Genomic DNA, 19587 nt, shown 5'->3' with positions numbered 1-19587 from the left:
CGAGTACAAACTACACCGAATCCTGTTATATTATATATTGCACCTGTCTAGACACACGTGCGTGAAACACACACAGCCATATGCAACTTATTTCTGGTTGTGTTGAGCAAAGGACAACACAGCTATGCAGTTCAGAAACACAAATGCACTATTCCCTGCAAAAAAAGAAGCTGGATGGGGTTATCACCATATGACATTGGCATCCACTCTGATTAAAGAAGAAAGATTAAAACATCACATCCCATTCTGTCTCATTATTACACAAGTAGCCCATGCAATGCCCTACCACAGCTGCAGATCAGTTACAAATTCCACCACTAATGGCCCTATTATTAACATGCCACCTGTTACCTTTTCTAAGATGTTGAAAAATACCTTAAGGACATTTTCAGCTTGCCAAACGCAGTTTAATTTTTATTGCATTTAACACTGCAGCCAGACCTGCTTCATCCGTGTCTTATTTGTCTCACATGTGCCGGGAATGCAAGCCCAATTCCTCAGTTTCCCCCCCAGTCAGTTGCAAGGCATTCATTCTGCTCTGGTTTATCAATATACCTGGGATTCCATATCCGATTGCTCCTTTGCAATAAAAAAAACCACACACACACACTCAGTAGTCTACCACTGCCTGTTGCCTTGGTAATCCAAATACTCGCTGATTATCGGCGAATGAGACTCGCATTGTTCACACCGCAGCGCGTCTGCTATGTTAATGTGAGATAATGGCAGCCAGTAGACTCCTTTTGTTCCCAGCTTTGCTGTTTATTCATAGTGCCTGGAGGTCAGCGACTGCTACAACAACCGAGGAAGGGAACCGCTGAAAGCGTGTGAGCAGATCCCACTTCTGCTTCTGCCTCTGAGACAGCGGGTGCGAGGAGGGAGGGAGGGAAATGCACAGAAATAAGACTCCAGGAAGAGCTGCAGAGAGTCTGACTCAGAGAAGGTGCAGCAGGCATCAAGGAGCAAGGCTTTGATGGAATTGCACTTCTGTGCTTACGGATGAAGCTAATTGACTCTGCCCTCCACCCCAAAAGCAGAAAAATTGCTTTCTTTACAAAATACCTACTGGAACCGGGGCTGATGATGAATTATTTTCGATGGAAAAGTCAAAATGAGATGAGCTCGGTTTTGAATTTCAGACGCCAGTTCAGGGGCTGATCGATTTGCAGTCCAGATACCTGAACACGTCTGAGTACAAGGAAAGAACTGCATGAGCAGCTTGTGCCGTCTGATCGGAACCAATGAGTGATCCTTTTTTTAAATTTTGATTTCTAGGACAGGACAAATTGGCCCATACCCCACAGAAGAGACTGAGTTCTTAGAATGAAGCAAAGTACTTAAGTAAAACGGGTGGACGGATTTTCCTTTGTTTTAGTGTGGGAAGCAGTTTGTGGACTAATTCCTTCTGCCTTGCCAGGCAAACACAGCAGAGTGCTTTCACGGTGATTGTGTGTATGTGTGTGTGTGGGGTGGGGGTGGGGGGGGCTGTGGTGTGTCAATACAGAGAGATTCAGATTAGCCAGGAGTGAGGTACGTGGGGACCAAGGGGAAAAAGCCTTCCCTGTACAAATATGACTTCACTGTTCTGGTGTGACAAAACTTCATGGCATGTAAAAGAGAGGTTTGAGAAATGTTAACAGAAATCTTTAATACTTTGCCTGTCAAAGTTATGTGGAAAACGCTACGGCTTTGAAACAATGACAGTAGCAAACAAACTATCACTTCACATCTCCTTTGACATGGTAAGTGGTAAATGAGAGCAGGAACAGGACTGCTGCACATACCCTGAATTCTTTATTGAGCATGGTGGGAGATGAGCAAATTCAAGCCGCTCCTTTGGCTAATGTGTTTTTTCCTCCCTCTTTTAGCAGCCTCTTTATTTGAAGAAATAACCCATGCCCATTAAAGGCATAGTCGGTATCTAATTAATTTCACAGATACATCTGTATAGGTTGTTGATGTGCTCTGTCTATTGAACAGAGACTTTGTTGTTATCACTAATGAAACACAGTCAGTGATTTTAGCCAGAGTTCCTACCCACTTTAATTTAGGGGAACCATTACCAAAGCTCTCCATCACTTCAATTACTAGCCACTACTTCCTTTGGTTCACACTGTGAAATGTAGTGAAACTTGAGAGCCCAAGTGTATGACAATGTTAAAAAATAATAAAAAGATAAGTTAGGAATTTATTCCTTTTATAATTTGCACTTTTACTGAGGTAACTTATTAGCCAGGGTCACTGAGGAGAGCCATTTCATCCAAGTGAAATTAAAATTCTCACAGGTATACCTAACATTGGATTATTAAAAAGAATTATAAAAACAAATGGACTTTCTGCCATTGTTGCTTTTATTTTATGTTTTTGCACTTCACTTCGATTTGAAAATGAAGCTAGATTAGTAAATTCACTTTCCATTCAAAGTCTGTCACTTCCTGGTTTTCAAGCAAGAAAGTGAAGCTAATCATGTGTTTGGGTTTCCATCATTTCAGACAGCTCTTGAAATAACTATCAAAGCAACCACCATTTCTGTTAGTAACACATTGTAAACCATATCCCCGCCTACTCCACCAACCTCAGCCATTCTCTCTTTTTCTCTCTCTCTTTTTAAGACACAAAACTTAATTTGGACCTGAAACTGTAGTTGTTTTTTAAATGGAAAATTCTGATGCTTGAAGGGCTTGATTCAAAGCTTACTCAAGTCAGCAGAAAGACACCGTCCCCACATTGATTTGAATGCGTTTGGGATCAGGTCCTATAAAAAGTGCATCTTGCAATGTCACAGTTATCAGGTTGACAACTTGTCAAAATCAAGGGATATGGCCACAGCCGAATGATTTTAATCCAATGCCATCATACAGGAGAGTTGGTTTCATTGAAGACAAGTGACAGAGGGAACCTTCCTACCATGCTAGATGAGCGAGCACATGATTGTATATTTAGCACCAATGATTTGTTTTGTACAGTAACCTTCATATAAAGAGTATGGTATTGCTATGAAGGCCTGTAAACGAAACAGTAAGGCTACGTCTACACTGGCATCCCTTCCGGAAAAGGGATGCTAATATAGCACGTTGGAATAGGCAAATCCGTGGGGGATTTAAATATCCCCCGCGGCATTTGCATTAACATGGCTGCTGCTTTTTTCCAGCTTGGGAAAAAGCCGGAGAAAAGCATCAGTCTAGACGTGATTCTCCGGAAAATAAAGCCTTTTCCGGAGGATTTCTTATTCCTACTTGAAAGTAGGAATAAGAGATCCTCCGGAAAAGGCTTTATTTTCCGGAGAATCACGTCTAGACCGGCGCTATTCTCCGGCTTATCTCCAAGCCGGAAAAAAGCGGCAGCCATGTTAATGCAAATACCGCAGGGGATATTTAAATCCCCCACGGATTTGCCTATTCCAACGTGCTACATTAGCATCCCTTTTCCGAAAGGGAGGCCAGTGTAGACACAGCCTAAGTGACTAATTTATTAACTACAAACCTTAGCCCAGGCAGGTATTTCAACAGGTATTGGCCACCTGACACAAACCCTAGCCAGGCGCCCAAATTTCACCCCAAACAGGTTAATTAAAACTTGCCCTATCTACACTAGAGTTTTTAAAATGTCAGCTAACACCTTGTATTAAAGAACACCCAGCGTAGGACAGGACAACAGAATTATATTTTACACACAGTTCTATACATGCACGCGCACATTTACACACACACATACACGTCAACGGGATGCTCTTGGCCTATCATTATTAGCACTACAGTACAGGTTGAGCCTCCCTGCTCTGGCACCCCACCAGGGAATCCTCCAGTCCAAGGGAATTCAATGCCAGCCTCTTTCCTGCCGCTGGCTGTGAGGCTCCATGCCAGGAGCAGCAGAGGGGATGCTCTGAGAAGCAGGGACAGGGTGCTCTGGGGAAGAAGCAGGGTGGCTGTGGAGTCCCACAGCTACAGGGCTCCTGGCTTCTGCCACCAGGCTCGGCAGCTACCACGCCTCTTCCCCAGATCATCCCCCCAGTCCTCACTATTCCCCCTCCCTACTTAAGCTTGAATGCCACAAATAAGCAATTTGTGGTCTTCTGGGAGGGTAGGGGGATGAGTTACTGAGTGTAGGGCCTCCCACTTTTCCCCGTGACTGCTCCAGCCCCAAAGCACCCATGGATGGTGGACCAGGGATGTTGCCGGACGAGGAAAGTCTGGTTCATAGAGATCCAACCTGTAGTACCGAGAAGCTCCTGTCAAGAATCAGTGATTAGAAATCAGAGGATGTAGTGAATAGTGTCTGAAGGCTTTAGGGCTAGAATCTGGCTACTAAACATTTGGCTTTTGCTTCTGCATTTCCAGCTGCAACATGCATTCAAGACCTTCTTTCAGCTTCTCCTAGAACGTGCTGACCCCAGATACTAATAATGGTCTCATTTAGGGTATGTCTACACTACCACCCTAGTTCGAACTAGGGTGGTTAATGTAGTCATTTGAACTTGCAAATGAAGCCTGGGATTTGAATTTCCCGGGCTTCATTTGCATGTTGCCGGGCGCCACCATTTTTAAATGTCCGCTAGTGCGGACTCCATGCCCTACACGCGGCACGAACTAGATAGTTCGGACTAGGCTTCCTAGTCCGAACTATCTGTATGCCTCGAACTATCTGGAAGCCTAGTCCGAACTATCTAGTTCGTGCCGCGTGTAGCCGCAGGCACGGAGTCCGCACTAGCGGACATTTAAAAATGGCGGCGCCCGGCAACATGCAAATGAAGCCCGGGAAATTCAAATCCCGGGCTTCATTTGCAAGTTCGTATGACTACATTAACCACCCTAGTTCGAACTAGGGTGGTAGTGTAGACATACCCTTAGAAAGCAGCATGCTGAGCAGAGGGAATCATTGCATAGAACATTTAGGGAAATAATTACTATTCCAGCCTTTTCTGTACAAAGTTTTCAAGCATGAGTGGCCACTTTTTCCTCAGTTTGAAGGAAACAAGACTCTTGCACTGCAGTGTTTTCTCCAAATCCTCCCTCTCAATCAAAGATACAGAACAGAACAGATTTTGGACTGTGAACTTTTCTGTAATCTGTTTCCTTCTGATGGTGCATTCTGCCATTTCTCCACATAAAAACAAACAAACAAAACCCTGTTCTTGCAGACTCAGGAGTAGCATAGGTTATTTTACTGGACACCATGCTTTAAATTAAGCATTCACCATCTGTTAGTCCCACTCAGTTCCTTACTATACATATTTCACAGTTTCATCACAAAAAGATGGAAATGCTTTGAAAGTGTGTACATTTTTCAAATGTTTGAAGCCCAATCTGGGTGTGGAAAGGACCCAAATGCCAACAGAGTCTAACATAATATACAAATGTTTCTTTTCACAAAAAACAGGCCTCTGTGCCAGGCCTCTATTTTTAAAACGACTGGGCTTGGAAAATGATTAAAGCCGCTATATTCATTGTTCATCAAAACTCCCATTAATAATGATGGGGTTGCCTCCAAAATGACTCCATTAATACTTAGGATTTGGATGACATCTGACCTTAACCAACCACACACAGGACAGGACTCTAAGGGTGTGCTACACAGCAAAGTTATTTTGGAATAACGGCTATTATTCCGAAATAACTATGCGAGCGTCAACGCAGCAATTCCATTATTTTGAAATAATTTCGAAATAATGGATGGCTTATTCTGACTTCTGTAAACTTCATTCTATGAAGAATAAAGCCTATTCCGAAATAGCTATTTTGAAATAAGGCATGTACAGACACTCCACCACTTCTATTTTGAAATAGCCCCTCACCAGGGCCATTCTAAGTTATTTCTCCTGGGGCTCTAAATCGAGATAGCATGTCTACATTAGGGAAGCCTTCCTTGGACTAATTTCGAGGCTTTCTTAAAGCATAGATGTGCTATTTCAGAATTACTATTCCGGAATAGCTTATTCCAAAATAACCATGCAGTGTAAATGTAACTTGAGTGCATACAAAAAAATCAGCGGCACAATTATCTCGCACAAGCCACAAACATCTTCCAACAAAATACTGCCTCTACTGACTGCATTTAAAAGGGAAAAAATACTGCACCACAAGACCTAATTTAAAACAATTTTGAGTAACACCAAAAATGCTACTTTGGAGCCACATCTTAGACATAAAATAATAATGATAATTAACAAGTTGCCTAAAACCTAACGGAATTACTGGCTAATTTGAATGTCAGTTTAAATTTTATCAAAATTTCCAGAACTAAATTATTTCTATTAAAAATAGGCTTTATCTCTTTATTTCAATTTAGATTGCTCTAAGCAGGCATTATTATAATCCAATCACCATCTATAAGAAACTTGCCATTTAATTAATGTGGAAGGCCAAAATTCAAAATGAAACAGAAGATAAAAAGAACCAAAGGAAGATTCTGGTAACTATGGCTATGTCTAGACTGCAAGCCTCTTTCGAAAAAGAGCATCTAGACTACAACCAGTACTTTTGAAAAAGCAAGTTGCTTTTTCAAAAGAGAGCACATAGGCAGTCTGGATGCGCTCTTTCGAAAAAGCACAGTTTGCATTACATAGCACATTTTTCGAAAGCGCACTTTCGAAAAAAGGCGTTCTTCCTCGTAAAACGAGGTTTTGCGCGCTCAATAAAACTGCCGCGTTCTTTCAATTTACTTTCATTTTTTTCGAAAAAAGGCCACTTTTTTCGAAAAAACCCTGTAGTCTAGACACACCCACTGAGACTACAGCAGCCAGCTGTGTGCTTTCAGACATTGTTATTGACAGTATAATAGATATATGCTATGATATCCGAAATATGCACGCTTGTATGGAGTCAAACTCATCACAGGTAGCAGTAACCATCAACGTGCAGCTCTCACTCACTTTGGAGGAAGTGGTGCCCATTTAAAATTGGGCTTAATACGGTCCATAATTAACAAGGTCAACCACTTAATTCAATAAATGTAGTAACTATAGAGTTGATAAAAAGACAAGGAAGATACGGTAATAATAATAATTTGTACTTATACCACGTCATTCCCCAAGGATCTTAAAGTACTCTACTAATATTAATTAAAATTCAACTACCTTGTATGGTAAGTATGCGTTGTCATATGTGTTAGCTCAGAGACTGGGAATCTATAGTGTATGTCACTTACCCACAGCCACACAGTATGAAATTCATTCTATATGACGGGGGCCAACCCAAGGATCATGTGCTAAATCCCACTTAAACTTTCACAGGAGGGCTAAGTTGAGACTTAAAAGATGGACAGGTCTCATATTGACCCTCTGCTCAGGGGTGGATTTTAATTAACCAATGCTAGTGTTGGGAACAAAATTTATGAGTTCACTATCCAGGTCTTGCACTAACTACCCCACTACACTGTGTTGACTAAAATATCAAATGAGTTATTAAAGAACCAACACAGATCTGGATGCTCTATAAAACATAAATGACGATACCTGCTCCAAGGAGTAGGGATGTTACATTTAGTTTAATCAATTAATCGACTAGTCGATGGATTTTCCATCGACTAGTTGATTAGTCGATAAGTGGGGAGCTGCAGCAAGGTTAGTTCCTGGGCGCTGCCTTTTAAAAGGATGAAGAGCTTGTTGGCTCTTAATCCATTTGACAAGCAGAGGCGCATCTTGATAGAGGCAGCAAGGGCGGGGTGAGGGTGGGGGAGCAACTAGTCGATTGTCTGATAAGCTTTTGTTATCAGATAGTCGACTAGCCAACTAATATCCCTACCAAGGAATTTACAATCTAACCACATTTCAGTGTTAATCCAAAAGCACGTCTTTCTTCAAATTCAAATTTTTATTTTATTGAATTGTTTGGCTTGTATGCAAGTGACTTAGCATCCAGCTACTTTACTATTAGTGAAAAATACTCAATAAATAGAGCACATAATCGTCTCCAGCCTTTCATGAATATTTTGTATTCATGAAAAACCCAAGCAGAGAGGGATTTTCAGCTTCTGGGGCCTAGGAAGCACACAGCCAGAAGCCAATGTTAAAACCGTCCGAATACATCCTTTTTAACTCAAGTTAAGAGCCGCCAAGCTCTTACTACATTTAAAAGGCAGAGCTGCAGTGAATCCCCCCCCCCCCCATCAACTAATCAAGTAGTCGATGGAAATTCCATCCACTACTCGATTAGCTTACTAACCACTATTTAACATCCTTATCCACAACCCAGATAGACTTTATATCCTTGAAGGAGCATTTCATGGTTAATGTTGGTCTTCTACTTTATAAAAGGCAAAAGATAAAACTCAGTAAATCCCCACTCTATATTTAATTTCTGTTTTAAAGGTTTATTGCAGAACAATCATGGAAATGTAGAATCGCAGCAAGGATTGCAAGGCAGTTGCAAATCAGCTACATCTGTCCTACCATCTGACATATAATTTACATTGGCCAGATTAGGTTCCAATTTAGAGCTGAAATGAATGCACATTCTAACATGATGATACAAATACCCAACAGACCTCAGAGGCTGCTCTGTGCCATTATGTTAAATTGCACCACTACAACTAGATACCACAGAAGTGCTGCTTCCAGTGGGACATCACAACATTGGACAGCGCTGGCTTGGGATTTATCTCACAGTGCCAGCCAGGTTTTTTTAAAGCACTAAGCCAGGAGAAAGAGAAGCAGGTGTTCAGCTGAAAGGCCCGCTTACAAACGTGAGTTATAAAGCTACATGTTAGCACAGGCAGTGACATATTATGGATACATGGAATACCTAAAGACCTATTTTGTAAACCTTTTGGCTGTGTCTACACGGGCGCGATCTTGCGCCAAAGCGGCCGCTCTTGTGCAAAAACTTGCTGCCCATCTACACTGGCTGTGTGTTCTTGTGCAAGTAAACTGACGTTCTACTGTATAAAATCAGTGCTTCTTGCGCAAGAACTATGATGCTCCCGCTCAGGAACAAGCCCTCTTGCACAACCATACTAAGGCCCTAACCACTATACCATCCTGTCTTTCCCTAGCTCTACAACTCAGCCCCTCTGATTCTTTAATGGACTGGAGCCACTGTAATACCAGTAAAGCATGTGTTACTATGCAGACTCCCCATTTGATTTCATCTTGGATGATGAAAAGAGAAGAGTAGTTTATCTAAAGTCCAAGCAGCAGGAGTCCAACTATTATTTGTGGTATCAAAGGAGTTTTCTAGTATGAAATTTGCTTTCATCAAGCTAATGTAATTTAGTATTTGATCCCAATCATTTCATAAGCCAACTTGGAAAAGAAGCAATCTAGCCACAGATATAATTAAAATCAGTTATATTAGAATAAGGGGAATTACTTTTAGTAGCTGATGGGAAGTTTTCATATTTTTCTCCATTAATGAAAAAGAAATACACCAAAATAAAAATAGAGAGAAGAAAAAAAAGCCCAACCCAGATCTGACTATACAGAGCCAAACACACTGACATAAAGTGGAGTCAACTCCATGTACTCTGGCATAACTGCACACAGTTTGATCCAAAGTTCAGGTATTGTTCAGGTCTTAGCACAGCATTAAGATGTGAAGAATTTAAATGGCAATTCAACTTAGTGTACAGTATTATTAATGATTTAATAATAAACATTTCCTACATTTCGCTATAAACAAAGCAGTTGTAGAAATTATTGCTGGTCTGTGATGTTAAAAATAAATAAAAACAGAAACTTGAGGTATGCAGTTCAATAATTCCCACCTCTCACTGACGTGAAGTAATGCTACTGCTCTTTCTGTAGCTAGCTGGAAACTAGAGGTTTCAAATTCTGCATGCTTTAGTCTCTCCTCAAACAATTCTTGGGGCTCACTTTTCTGCTCAAATGGGATAATTGACAGATGACAAAGTGCAGGGAAGGTTCTTATTTCCCCGATTAACCTTGATGCAACAGCCAATACAGTATACCCTAATCTATACAGATATTTCTAATGTGACCATCACCATAAAAATCTAAAAGAAAAAAAATGAAATATTCACACAGTGTTCTTTAAATAAAACATGGGAAAAAAATTGATGAGTGATGCACAGCAGTGTTGTTTTAATTAATGTCAGTACAGTTTTCCCCCTTAGGGTGGGGCTTAAGGCTTGATATCTCAGGGGGCCAATTACACGCTTCTTTGCTAAACCTGAACTAAGATTGGGAAATGGAAAAGTCACATCACCATGTACTGGTTAGTTAGCAATGCTGAAAATTTAGCTTATTTACTACATGTTCATCTGCGAATGAACCACTCTAGCTATCCCGTGTTTTAGAATCATAGCAGTGTAGGACTGGAAGGAACCTCTACAGGTGCTGTAGTCCAGGCCATAATGCTCAAAGCAGGACTACATGATAACTAAAACATTCCTGATAGGTGTGTGTCTAACCTGCGCTTAAAAAAACCCCAATGATGGAGATTCCACAGCCTACCTAGGCAATTTTTTCCTCTGCCTAGCTGCCCTGATTACTAGGAAGTTTTTCTTAATGCACAACCTAAACTGTCCTTGCTACAATTTAAGCCCATTGCTTCTTGTCCTGTCCTAATGTGGCACCCAGAACTGGACACATTTCTCCAGTTGAGGCCTTATCAATGTAGATAGAGATGAATTACTTCTCATGTTTAGCTTGTAACACACCTGCTGGTAAATCACAGAATGATGTTTGCTTTTATTGCAACAGTATTAAACTGTTGACTCATATTTAGCTTATGAACCTAGATCCTTTTCTGCAGTACTCCTGCCTACACAGTCATTTCGCATTTTGTGTGAGTGCAATTGATTGTTCATTCATAGGTGTAGTACTTTGCATTTTTCCTGATTTAAGTTCAGGCTATTTATTTCAAACTCTTTCTCCAGTTTGCCCAGATCATTTTGAATTTTAATTCTATCCCCGAAAGCACTTGCAACTAGGGATGTTAATGGTTAACCAGTAAGCCTCACCATTACTTCAGCTCCCCATGTTTGCCCCGCTTAATTGGTTAACTGGTTAAAGTTTAACTGGTTAACTAATTAAACAAGATGTTACATCCCTACTTGCAACCTGTGTTCCCTTGTATGGCTGCTGAGGAGAGAGTCAAATGTCACCTAGCTGATTAGCAGAGTGCCCATACTTTCTACTGGTGGTGCACGTGCACATGCCTTGAGGCACATACAAATTATTCTGCACATGGATGAAAAGGTTAGAGGGAATATTGCTTGCATCCCCTCCCAGCTTGGTATCATCCACAAATAAACTCTCCTAGTATCTAAGTCATTTAGGAAGTTATTGAATAGAACTAGACTTAGGACTGATCCCTGGGGGAAGCCATTCAATATGTCCTTCCAGCTAAGCTGTGAACCACTACTAAGTACTCTCAGGGAATGGATATCCAACTAGTTATGCACCCACTTTATAGTAGTTAAATCTAGGTTGCATTTTCCTGGTTTGTTTATAAGAAGGTCATACCAGATAGTATCAAAAGCCTTACTAAAGTCATTCGCATCTACCGCATCCCCTTATCCACAAGGCTTGTACCCTGTCAAAGAAAGCTTTAGGCTGGTTTGACAGATTATTTCTTGACAAATTCATGTTGACTATTACTTATCATCTTGACCACTTGATAATTTGCTTCACTATCTTTATGAGGACTAAAGTTAAGCTGATTGATCTGTGATTCCCTGGATTGTCCTTATTCCCCTTTTATAGATTAGCACTGTATTTTCTCACTTCCAGTCTTCTGGAATCTCCCGGCCTTTCAAGAATTTTCAAAGATAATTGCTAATGGCTCAGATATTTCCTGAATCAGCTCCTTGATTATTCTAGGATCTGACCAATCTACCAGAATTCTTCGAGGGGGGGCAGCAAGCATGTGAACAAGGGGAATCTAATGGATACAGTGTACTTAGATTTCCAGAAAGTCTTTGACAAGATCCCTCATCAAAGGCTCTTAAGCAAAATAAGCTGTCATGAGAGAAGAGGGAATGTCCTCTCGTGGATTGATCACTGTATCAAAGGTAGGAATAAACGGTCAGATTTCAGAACGGAGTGAGGTAACTAATAGTGTTTTCCAGCCAAAACAAAAGGTAGGAATAAACGGTCAGATTTCACAACGGAGTGAGGTAACTAACAGTGTTTTCCAGACATCTGTACTGGGACCAATGCTATTCAGCATACTAATACATGAATTTGGAGAAAGGAATAAACAGTGAGGTGGCAAAATCTGCAGATGATACAAAACTGCTCAAGATAGTTAAGTCCAAAGCAGACAGTGAGGAACTTCAAAAGGATCTCAAAAATTAGGTGACTGGACAACAAAGTGGCAGATAAAATTCAGTATTGATAAATGCAAAGTAATGCATATTGGAAAACATAATTCCAACTATACCTATAAAATGATGATTAATTAACAGTTACCACTCAAGAGAGAGATCTTGGAGTCACTGTGGCTAGTTCTCTGAAAACATCCACTCAATGTGCATCAGCAGTCAAACAGAGCAAAGAAAACAATGGGAATCATTAGGAAAGGGATTGAGAAGAAGACAGAATATCTTATTGCCTCCGTATAAATCCATGGTACGCCCACATCTTGAATATTACATGCAAATGTAGTTGCCTCATCTCAGAAAAGATATATTGGCATTGGAAAAGATTTACAAAAGGGCAACTAAAATGATTGGGGTATGGAACAACTGTTATATGAGGAAAGATTAATAAGACAGACTTTTCAGTGTGGAAAAGAGAGGACAAAGGGTAGATATGATAGAGGTATATAAAATCATGATTGGTGTGGAGAAAGTGAAAAAAGGACAGTTATTTACTTCTTCCTATATCACAAGAACCAAGGATCACCAAATGAAATTAACAGGTAGCTGGTTTAAAACAAACTAATAGAAGTACTTCTTCACACATTGACAGTCAACCTGTGGAACTCCTTGTCAGAGGATGTTGTGAAGACCAGGACTTTAACAGGGTTCAAAAAAGAGCTAGTTAAGTTCATGGAGGATAGGTTCATCAATGGCTATTAGCCAGGATGAAGTAGGAATGGTGTCCCTAGACTCTGTCAGAAGCTGGGAATGGGCAACAGGGAATGGATCACTTCATGATTACCTGTTCTGTTCACTCTCTCTGGAGCATCTGACATTGACCACTGTCAATTGACCACAGGATATTGGGCAAGAATGACCCAGTATGATCGTTCTTGTGTTCTTTCAACAGGCCCTGCTGACTCGAGGACATCTAACTTGTCTAAATAATATTTAACTTGTTCTTTCCCTATTTTAGTTTTACCCCCTACTGCATTTTCAGGTGTTTACTATGCTAGAAATCTGATCTCTATTACCTTTTTGGTGAAAACTGAAATAAAAAAGGCATTTAGCACTTCTGCCATTGCCATATTTTATATTGCAAGGTAACATTTGCAGAATATTTTCTTGTTATTCTTTATATCTCTTGCTACTTCAATCTTGTTTGCTGTCTCCGCCTTTCTAAGTTTGTCCGTATATGCCTGTGTTCTTTGTTTGCATTCATCCATTGAAATCAGACCTACTTCCCACTTTTTTGTAGGACTCTTCTTTGAGTTGCAAATGACTGAAGATCTCCTGGTTAAGACAGGGTGACCTCTGGCCATACTTCCTATTTTTCCTATGCAATGGGATAGTTTGCACTTGTGCCCTCAATAATGTTTCTTTGAAAAGCAGCCAATTCTCTCAGACTATTTTTCCTATTACACTTGCATCCCATGGGATCTTACCTACCGACTTCCTGAACTAGCTCAAGTCTGCCTTCTTGAAAGCCATTATCTTTATTTTGCTGTCATCCCTCCTACCAGTCCTGAGACTCATGAACTCTACCATCTCGCAATCACATTCACCCAAGCTGCCTTCCACTTTCAAATCCTCAACCAGTTCCTTCCAATTTGTCAGGGCAGTAAGAAGCATTTCAGTGAATAGGTTTCTTGTTGTAATGAATTTGTATATGCATCTACTCCCATAAGAGCAGACTTGTGTGACTCACCTGTGAGAAAGCGTGGGTTTCATGGAGCTCATAGAGTTCATGGGGGGTTGCATGGGTAGCTTCCCGGGAGGATCGTTCTGCCGGCTTTTCTGGTGACGAAGCAGCAAGAGCCGTCCCAGCTCCTCACACCACGATGAAAGCAGCGCTGTGCAAACAGAACAAAATGAAGGTGTACAACTCAATGAAGAGTGCAGCTGTGTTAATTTGCAGGACTTTTAACCACATTAGTCACTAATTGAATGGGCACAGTCCAGTTCTGAAAACTTGTCTCATGAACCACGACCATCATATAAAGAATATGTCGTCACACTGAATGGGGCAAAACTATGGGAAGAAACAGGGATGATATCATTGGTAGATAAGAAGAGAGGGGAGCAAGAAAAGTTTTTTTCCCTACCATCTCCCACATCCCCCTCCATTTCTAACATTAATCAGCAGTGAATGATAGTTTTAGTTCTGCTAATTATTCTATTTGAGGTTCAGTTTATTATAGATAATCTTCATAATCTGTACAAAAAGCATTTCTTAATTTAGCCTGTCATATATATGATTTATTGTGATGATTTTTCTTTGCCTCCTTACATAGTTAAAATAGTACCATTCCACATAATAGACAATAATGCAATTTCTTTGCAGGAAATTTTATTGCAGAAGACAGATTACAAAAGAATAATCAGGCACTGGATTTAGTTTGCAACACTGGATTATCTCCTCCAAATGTGAATGAGTTTACAAAACAAAATGTCTACAGTATTCAAATTTGTGTGCTTGAAGTTAAGACACCTGAATCCTTATTTGGGACCTAATCCTGAAAAACACCTAATCATATGCCAAACTTCAAGTATGTGAATAATCTTTTGATCAATGGGACTACTCATAGACTCCCAGATGGGCACACATTTACACACTTTGATAAATTGGGACTTAAGGCATCTTAGGCCTGACTTTCAGAGGCTCTAAACATCTGCAACTGCCACAGAAATAAAGGGATGGGATACCATATTTGAAAATTATGATTCTTATTTAGCTACCCATATGTAAAAATTCTGGCCTAGGTTACAAAAATCACACACATTCAGATAAAGAGGGCCTTTAGAAATGCAAGTGGACACAATCTCCGCTTCATTGATTGCAAGGAAGCAGGATTTTATCCAATATGTCTTCACAGAAATTTGATTAAACCAAGGAGCTGGCTTTTAAATTCCAATGTGATAACTGTTGTGAAATGTAATTACAGCTCTTTGGTGCTAAGTGGTAAGCAAGACGTTCCAAAAAGATATAATTCAGACTACATGCAAAATTATGTGGTTGATACAAATAACTTTTTCAAATAGGAGGGTCTTCTTTTTCTTCTTCCTTAAAAGAGTTTTACAAATCTTCATGCTGATAAAAAAAAAAACCAAGCAAGCCAAAACCTAGTCTTGAATGTCAATTAAAAGGTTTTTAAATGTAGAAGTTTCCCTAAAGTGTTGTGTTCCCTAACAATTTGTGCTAGTGGGCAAAAACCAGAAGGCTTGTCTATAGCAAATATGCTGTATAAATGGACAAAAGTAGATGAGGCTATAACATTATGTCAGGATGGCCAATGTAAAAGGCACAGGTGAGGAGAAGGCTAAAACATGGAGGATTAGCTTCACTTGTATGCTTTTTGTAATGGCATGATACTGTAATTACCCATTCTTTAAAGGGGACCCTACCTTCTTCCATTACATAATCATAGAGTGGTGTAACTCAGTGTTTCTCCACCTTTTATTTTTTATAAAGTATCCCGTTTAAAAAAAAAAAAAAGTACCTCCAGGACCTACAGTTTTCAGACACACAGAATTGTTTTCTACCATTGCAGCACATTTGTTTAAACAACTTAATCGTAGCAGGGCAGGCTATGAAATTTTTGGGTGTAGAAAGTACAAAAATGATAAAGTGCTATAAAACAAAAATTCAGTTTTCTCCAAATGTCAGTTGTGTTGATGTACCCTTCCACCCCCCTTCCCGACTTCTCTCAAGTACTCCAAGGGTACTCGTACCACCGGTTGAGAAACACTGGTGCAACTGACCAGTTTTAAAGGATGCAAATGGAAAGTTACACTGTGAAGAGTCTCAGAGGGGTAGCTGAGTTAATCTGTAATTTTGACAGGAACACAAAAATATGCCTCTATATAAAAGCACCAGAAATGTTTAAAAAAATCAACTGGCCAAACCTGAGAAATATTTAATAAACGCAATACTATTAAAACAAAGTAAACACACATCAGGATGTTGAGGATGTAGTAATTTCACTGTAGTTAGCACATGCAAAGTAAATGATGGTGCGAAGGGTTATTTAGAGACACTTTCTGTGACAAGAAGGGGTTACTGTTCCTTTAATATAACTAAATATGGTTACTCTGAAATTGTTAGCATCGTATCTAGCCTACAGAAAGCATTCTCGTTAAGCCCCGTGCCGAAACGGTCTAGCAACGAGTGTCGTTCTAAGCTACTTCTCTATTAGCCAAGGAATCTGTCAACAAGCATTTGATCAAATTATACTCACCTTTTATCCCTGGCATGTCATTATTTATGTACCAGTGACAAAGGGTCCCCCCGCCCCGCCTTTTCATGCTGCCTGGAGATAAAAATCACTGCCTAACATAGTTTCCTCATGCACACTATGGCTACTTGAGTTCTGAGAAAAATGAACAAAGTGTTCTGCCGAGCTGTAAATGCAGCCATGTCAGAATAATAGCGGCTGCTGAGCACTTCCACAGCTGAGTGTAATTACTATGGTGTCGAATGGAAACCGTCCATCTTAAACGTGGCTTTGATGTGAGGAGGGAGCTGTTCCTAGTGCACACATATAAGCGCTTGACAAATAAAGATAAAAAGCAGCCGCCTAATGGATTTGAGGACATGAATCTGCAAACAAAAGCTTGTACCTGCTTTGAAAGAAGCAGAGTTAACTCCCGGCAAAATAATTTGCAATGGAAATGAGATAACTTCGCATGGAGCAGGGAGGAAGGTAGGCTATTAATGAGTTATTATTATTACTAATATCAAATGCACACATTTGTAAAGGTGAAATGTAAATGTCAGAGCATGGTGAGGCTTTCCAGATAAGGCAGACAGTTACATGCTACAAATTATCAGGAGATGACTCACATTTTTGGAAAGTGAGAATTTGAAGGTATAACATAAGAAATGTACTCAATCCCCATCTCCCTGCTCATTACTGAGAGGTTTAACCTCTTCTCTCCTGGGACATTTCCCAGTCATGTACCATGTATAATAATAATGTGTTTGTGCACTGAATGAAAACAGACTGGTTCAGGACTGTCTCAAAACATGTCAGTCGCTGCTCTCTCCACCCAAGCTGTGGAGAAAGCCCCCCTGGATGTGCCACCACTACAATGTAAGCCCTGGGTAACAGAACTAATTAGCAGAACTGAGTCTCTTAACGTACGACAGGGATGGGCAAAACCCACCCTGCCAACCTGCTGGATTCAGCCCATGGCCCAGCGGGAGCTTTGGGCAGGCTCTCTGTCTGCCCCACCCCCTCATGCCACTCAGCGCTCACAGCTGTGCCTCTGAGAGTGCCACCAGGAGCTGGGGGGTGGGGATGGCGAAAGAGGGCGGGAGAGACAGCTCCCATTGGCTGGTTTCTAGCCAATAGGCGCTGCCTGTTTGCCGGGCAGGCAGCATGTGAAGTACTCCCACCAGGAGCCTGCAGCGCTCAGAGCAGCACATGAGCGCCGTGCAGGGGTAGGGCAGGCAGGGAGCCTGCTTGAGGGACCTGCTGGGCTGCTGGCCAGGAGCTGCTTAAGTTAGTGCCTCCTGGCCAGAGCCTGCCTCTGGCTCCCCATCCCCAACCTCCCCACAACTCCTATAACTGTACCCCATGTAAGCCAAACCCTCTCCTCCCCCGCACCGCTACCCCATGGAACACAACCTCCCTCCCAGATCCTGCAGCCCAATCCCCTGCCCTAGGTCACAACCCTCTCCCAGACCCAGAATCCACTCCTGCACCCATACCTGTACCCCATCCCAGATCCTGCAGCCCAATCCCCTGCCCTAGGTCACAACCCTCTCCCAGACCCAGAATCCACTCCTGCACCCATACCTGTACCCCATCCCAGATCCTGCATCCCCCTCCCACACCCAAATCCCCTCCTTCACCCAAACGCTGTCCCAGACCCCACACCTCCCCTGTGCCCCAAAACCCTACCCCAAGCTCCCTTCTGCACCCAACCTCCATCCCAGACCCCATACCGCCTTCATTAATATCATGGAGGAGTGCAGCCCTTGACCACTTACCAAATTCTTGGAATGGTCCCCCAGTAAAAATTATTGCCCACCCCAACCAAGGACTTGGGCATCTACATTCATTTGTAAACTGAGGTTAAAAATTGCAGAGCCCTTGGGTCCCAACCTGAGACTGCAGGACCTACACTGTTTTATGCAGGTCTGAGTCTAATAACCTGTATCCAGATTCCCTAACACCCCCAAAATATGTCTGCTCTAGCTCTGTGTTCGTGGTGCAGTGTGGGAAAACCTGAGTGCCCACTAAACTTTACTGTCCAGACAACAAAGTCAGTCAGCTGATGCAATTCCTTTGATGAACTTCCAGATTGTGAGTCCCGTAGGCTTATGTCTACAAAACACTTGGTCTTGAACCCAGGTAAGTCCCTCCAACACCACTGGGTCCTTCAAACAGGGGTCTGAGCACTGGGTTAGTGCAATTTGTGTGCAAACTGAAGGGGCTTGAGCCTGAGTTCAAATCCTGAGCTTATACTGCAGCATAGCTATGCCCTCAGTATTTCTGCTATTGCCTGTCTGAAATGCTGCAACCCTCCACCAGCCCCCATACTGGTTTGCACTTAACATGGTGAGATGAAATGTGCTACACAAGCCACTGCTACAGCTGGGTTCTGAAGAGCATTACTTCCTGTGTCTATTCAAGGAAGCCGAATATGAATTTACAGATTACACTATTCATCTTTAGTGTACTTCGGTTCTGCTTTTTATGCTGACTGTATTAGGCACATCTCAACTCATTTAAACGCGAAGCACGAGAAATTCAGTATCACTATAATGAACAGATAAAGCAGCAAGCACAAAGGACAGCTACAGATGGTGCCAACAGTCAGCCTCTCCCTCTCAGAGAACAGACAGCAGCTGCTTTTTCACTCCCCCCACCCTCTAACCCCTCCTCCTTGTAATACAAGAGCAGACTTTGCAGATGGACCATCCGCAGCGTCTCTCACAGCCTCTTTCTGCTGCAATTAAATTGTGTTCCTGTGCCGCACTGTCACAATGCCCCTTGAATATAATAAATGCAGCCTGCTTGTGTAAATAAGTCAACTTTTGCAAGGATAGAAAAGAAATTCTTTGTTCCTCCATACCTCTCTCCCCAACCCAGATATCAAGTATATAGAATTGTTATTCCCCCCCCAATAGTCACAGAGGCTTTGCCAGTTTGTACCAAAGAAGTTAACGACTGGCTGACAATTTTAGTGTATTCCCCATTTCTTTTGCTTCACACTTGATTGGCACAATATTTGACCTATTTTTCTTTTGTAAAACCGGTGTCATTCATCACACGATTATTTTATTTTAAGGATTTCAGTATTTTTGTTAAAACAAAT

At 41.4% G+C, this 19587-nt stretch overlaps 1 protein-coding gene and 1 long non-coding RNA gene across 25 annotated transcripts in view; one reads left to right on the top strand and one right to left on the bottom strand.

Annotated features, from left to right (window-relative positions):
• Window positions 1–19587, bottom strand: part of ZMIZ1 (zinc finger MIZ-type containing 1) — a 510613-nt gene that overhangs the window by 53106 nt on the left and 437920 nt on the right. For all 24 annotated transcript variants that reach the window (XM_075934736.1, XM_075934735.1, XM_075934734.1 and 21 more), the window contains one exon: window positions 13970–14114. In XM_075934736.1, the coding sequence (XP_075790851.1) occupies window positions 13970–14114 (145 nt within the window). The remainder of the gene's footprint in view (window positions 1–13969; window positions 14115–19587) is intronic.
• LOC112544318 (uncharacterized) overlaps window positions 1–19587 on the top strand; it is a 119552-nt gene that overhangs the window by 73990 nt on the left and 25975 nt on the right. The gene's annotated exons all lie outside the window — the stretch shown is intronic.

The sequence above is a fragment of the Pelodiscus sinensis genome, chromosome 8, assembly GCF_049634645.1.
Source record: "Pelodiscus sinensis isolate JC-2024 chromosome 8, ASM4963464v1, whole genome shotgun sequence".
In the NCBI taxonomy this organism is placed as follows: domain Eukaryota; kingdom Metazoa; phylum Chordata; order Testudines; family Trionychidae; genus Pelodiscus; species Pelodiscus sinensis.
Note: the sequence above shows the minus strand (reverse complement) of the source record. Positions and strands in the feature narration are given on the sequence as shown.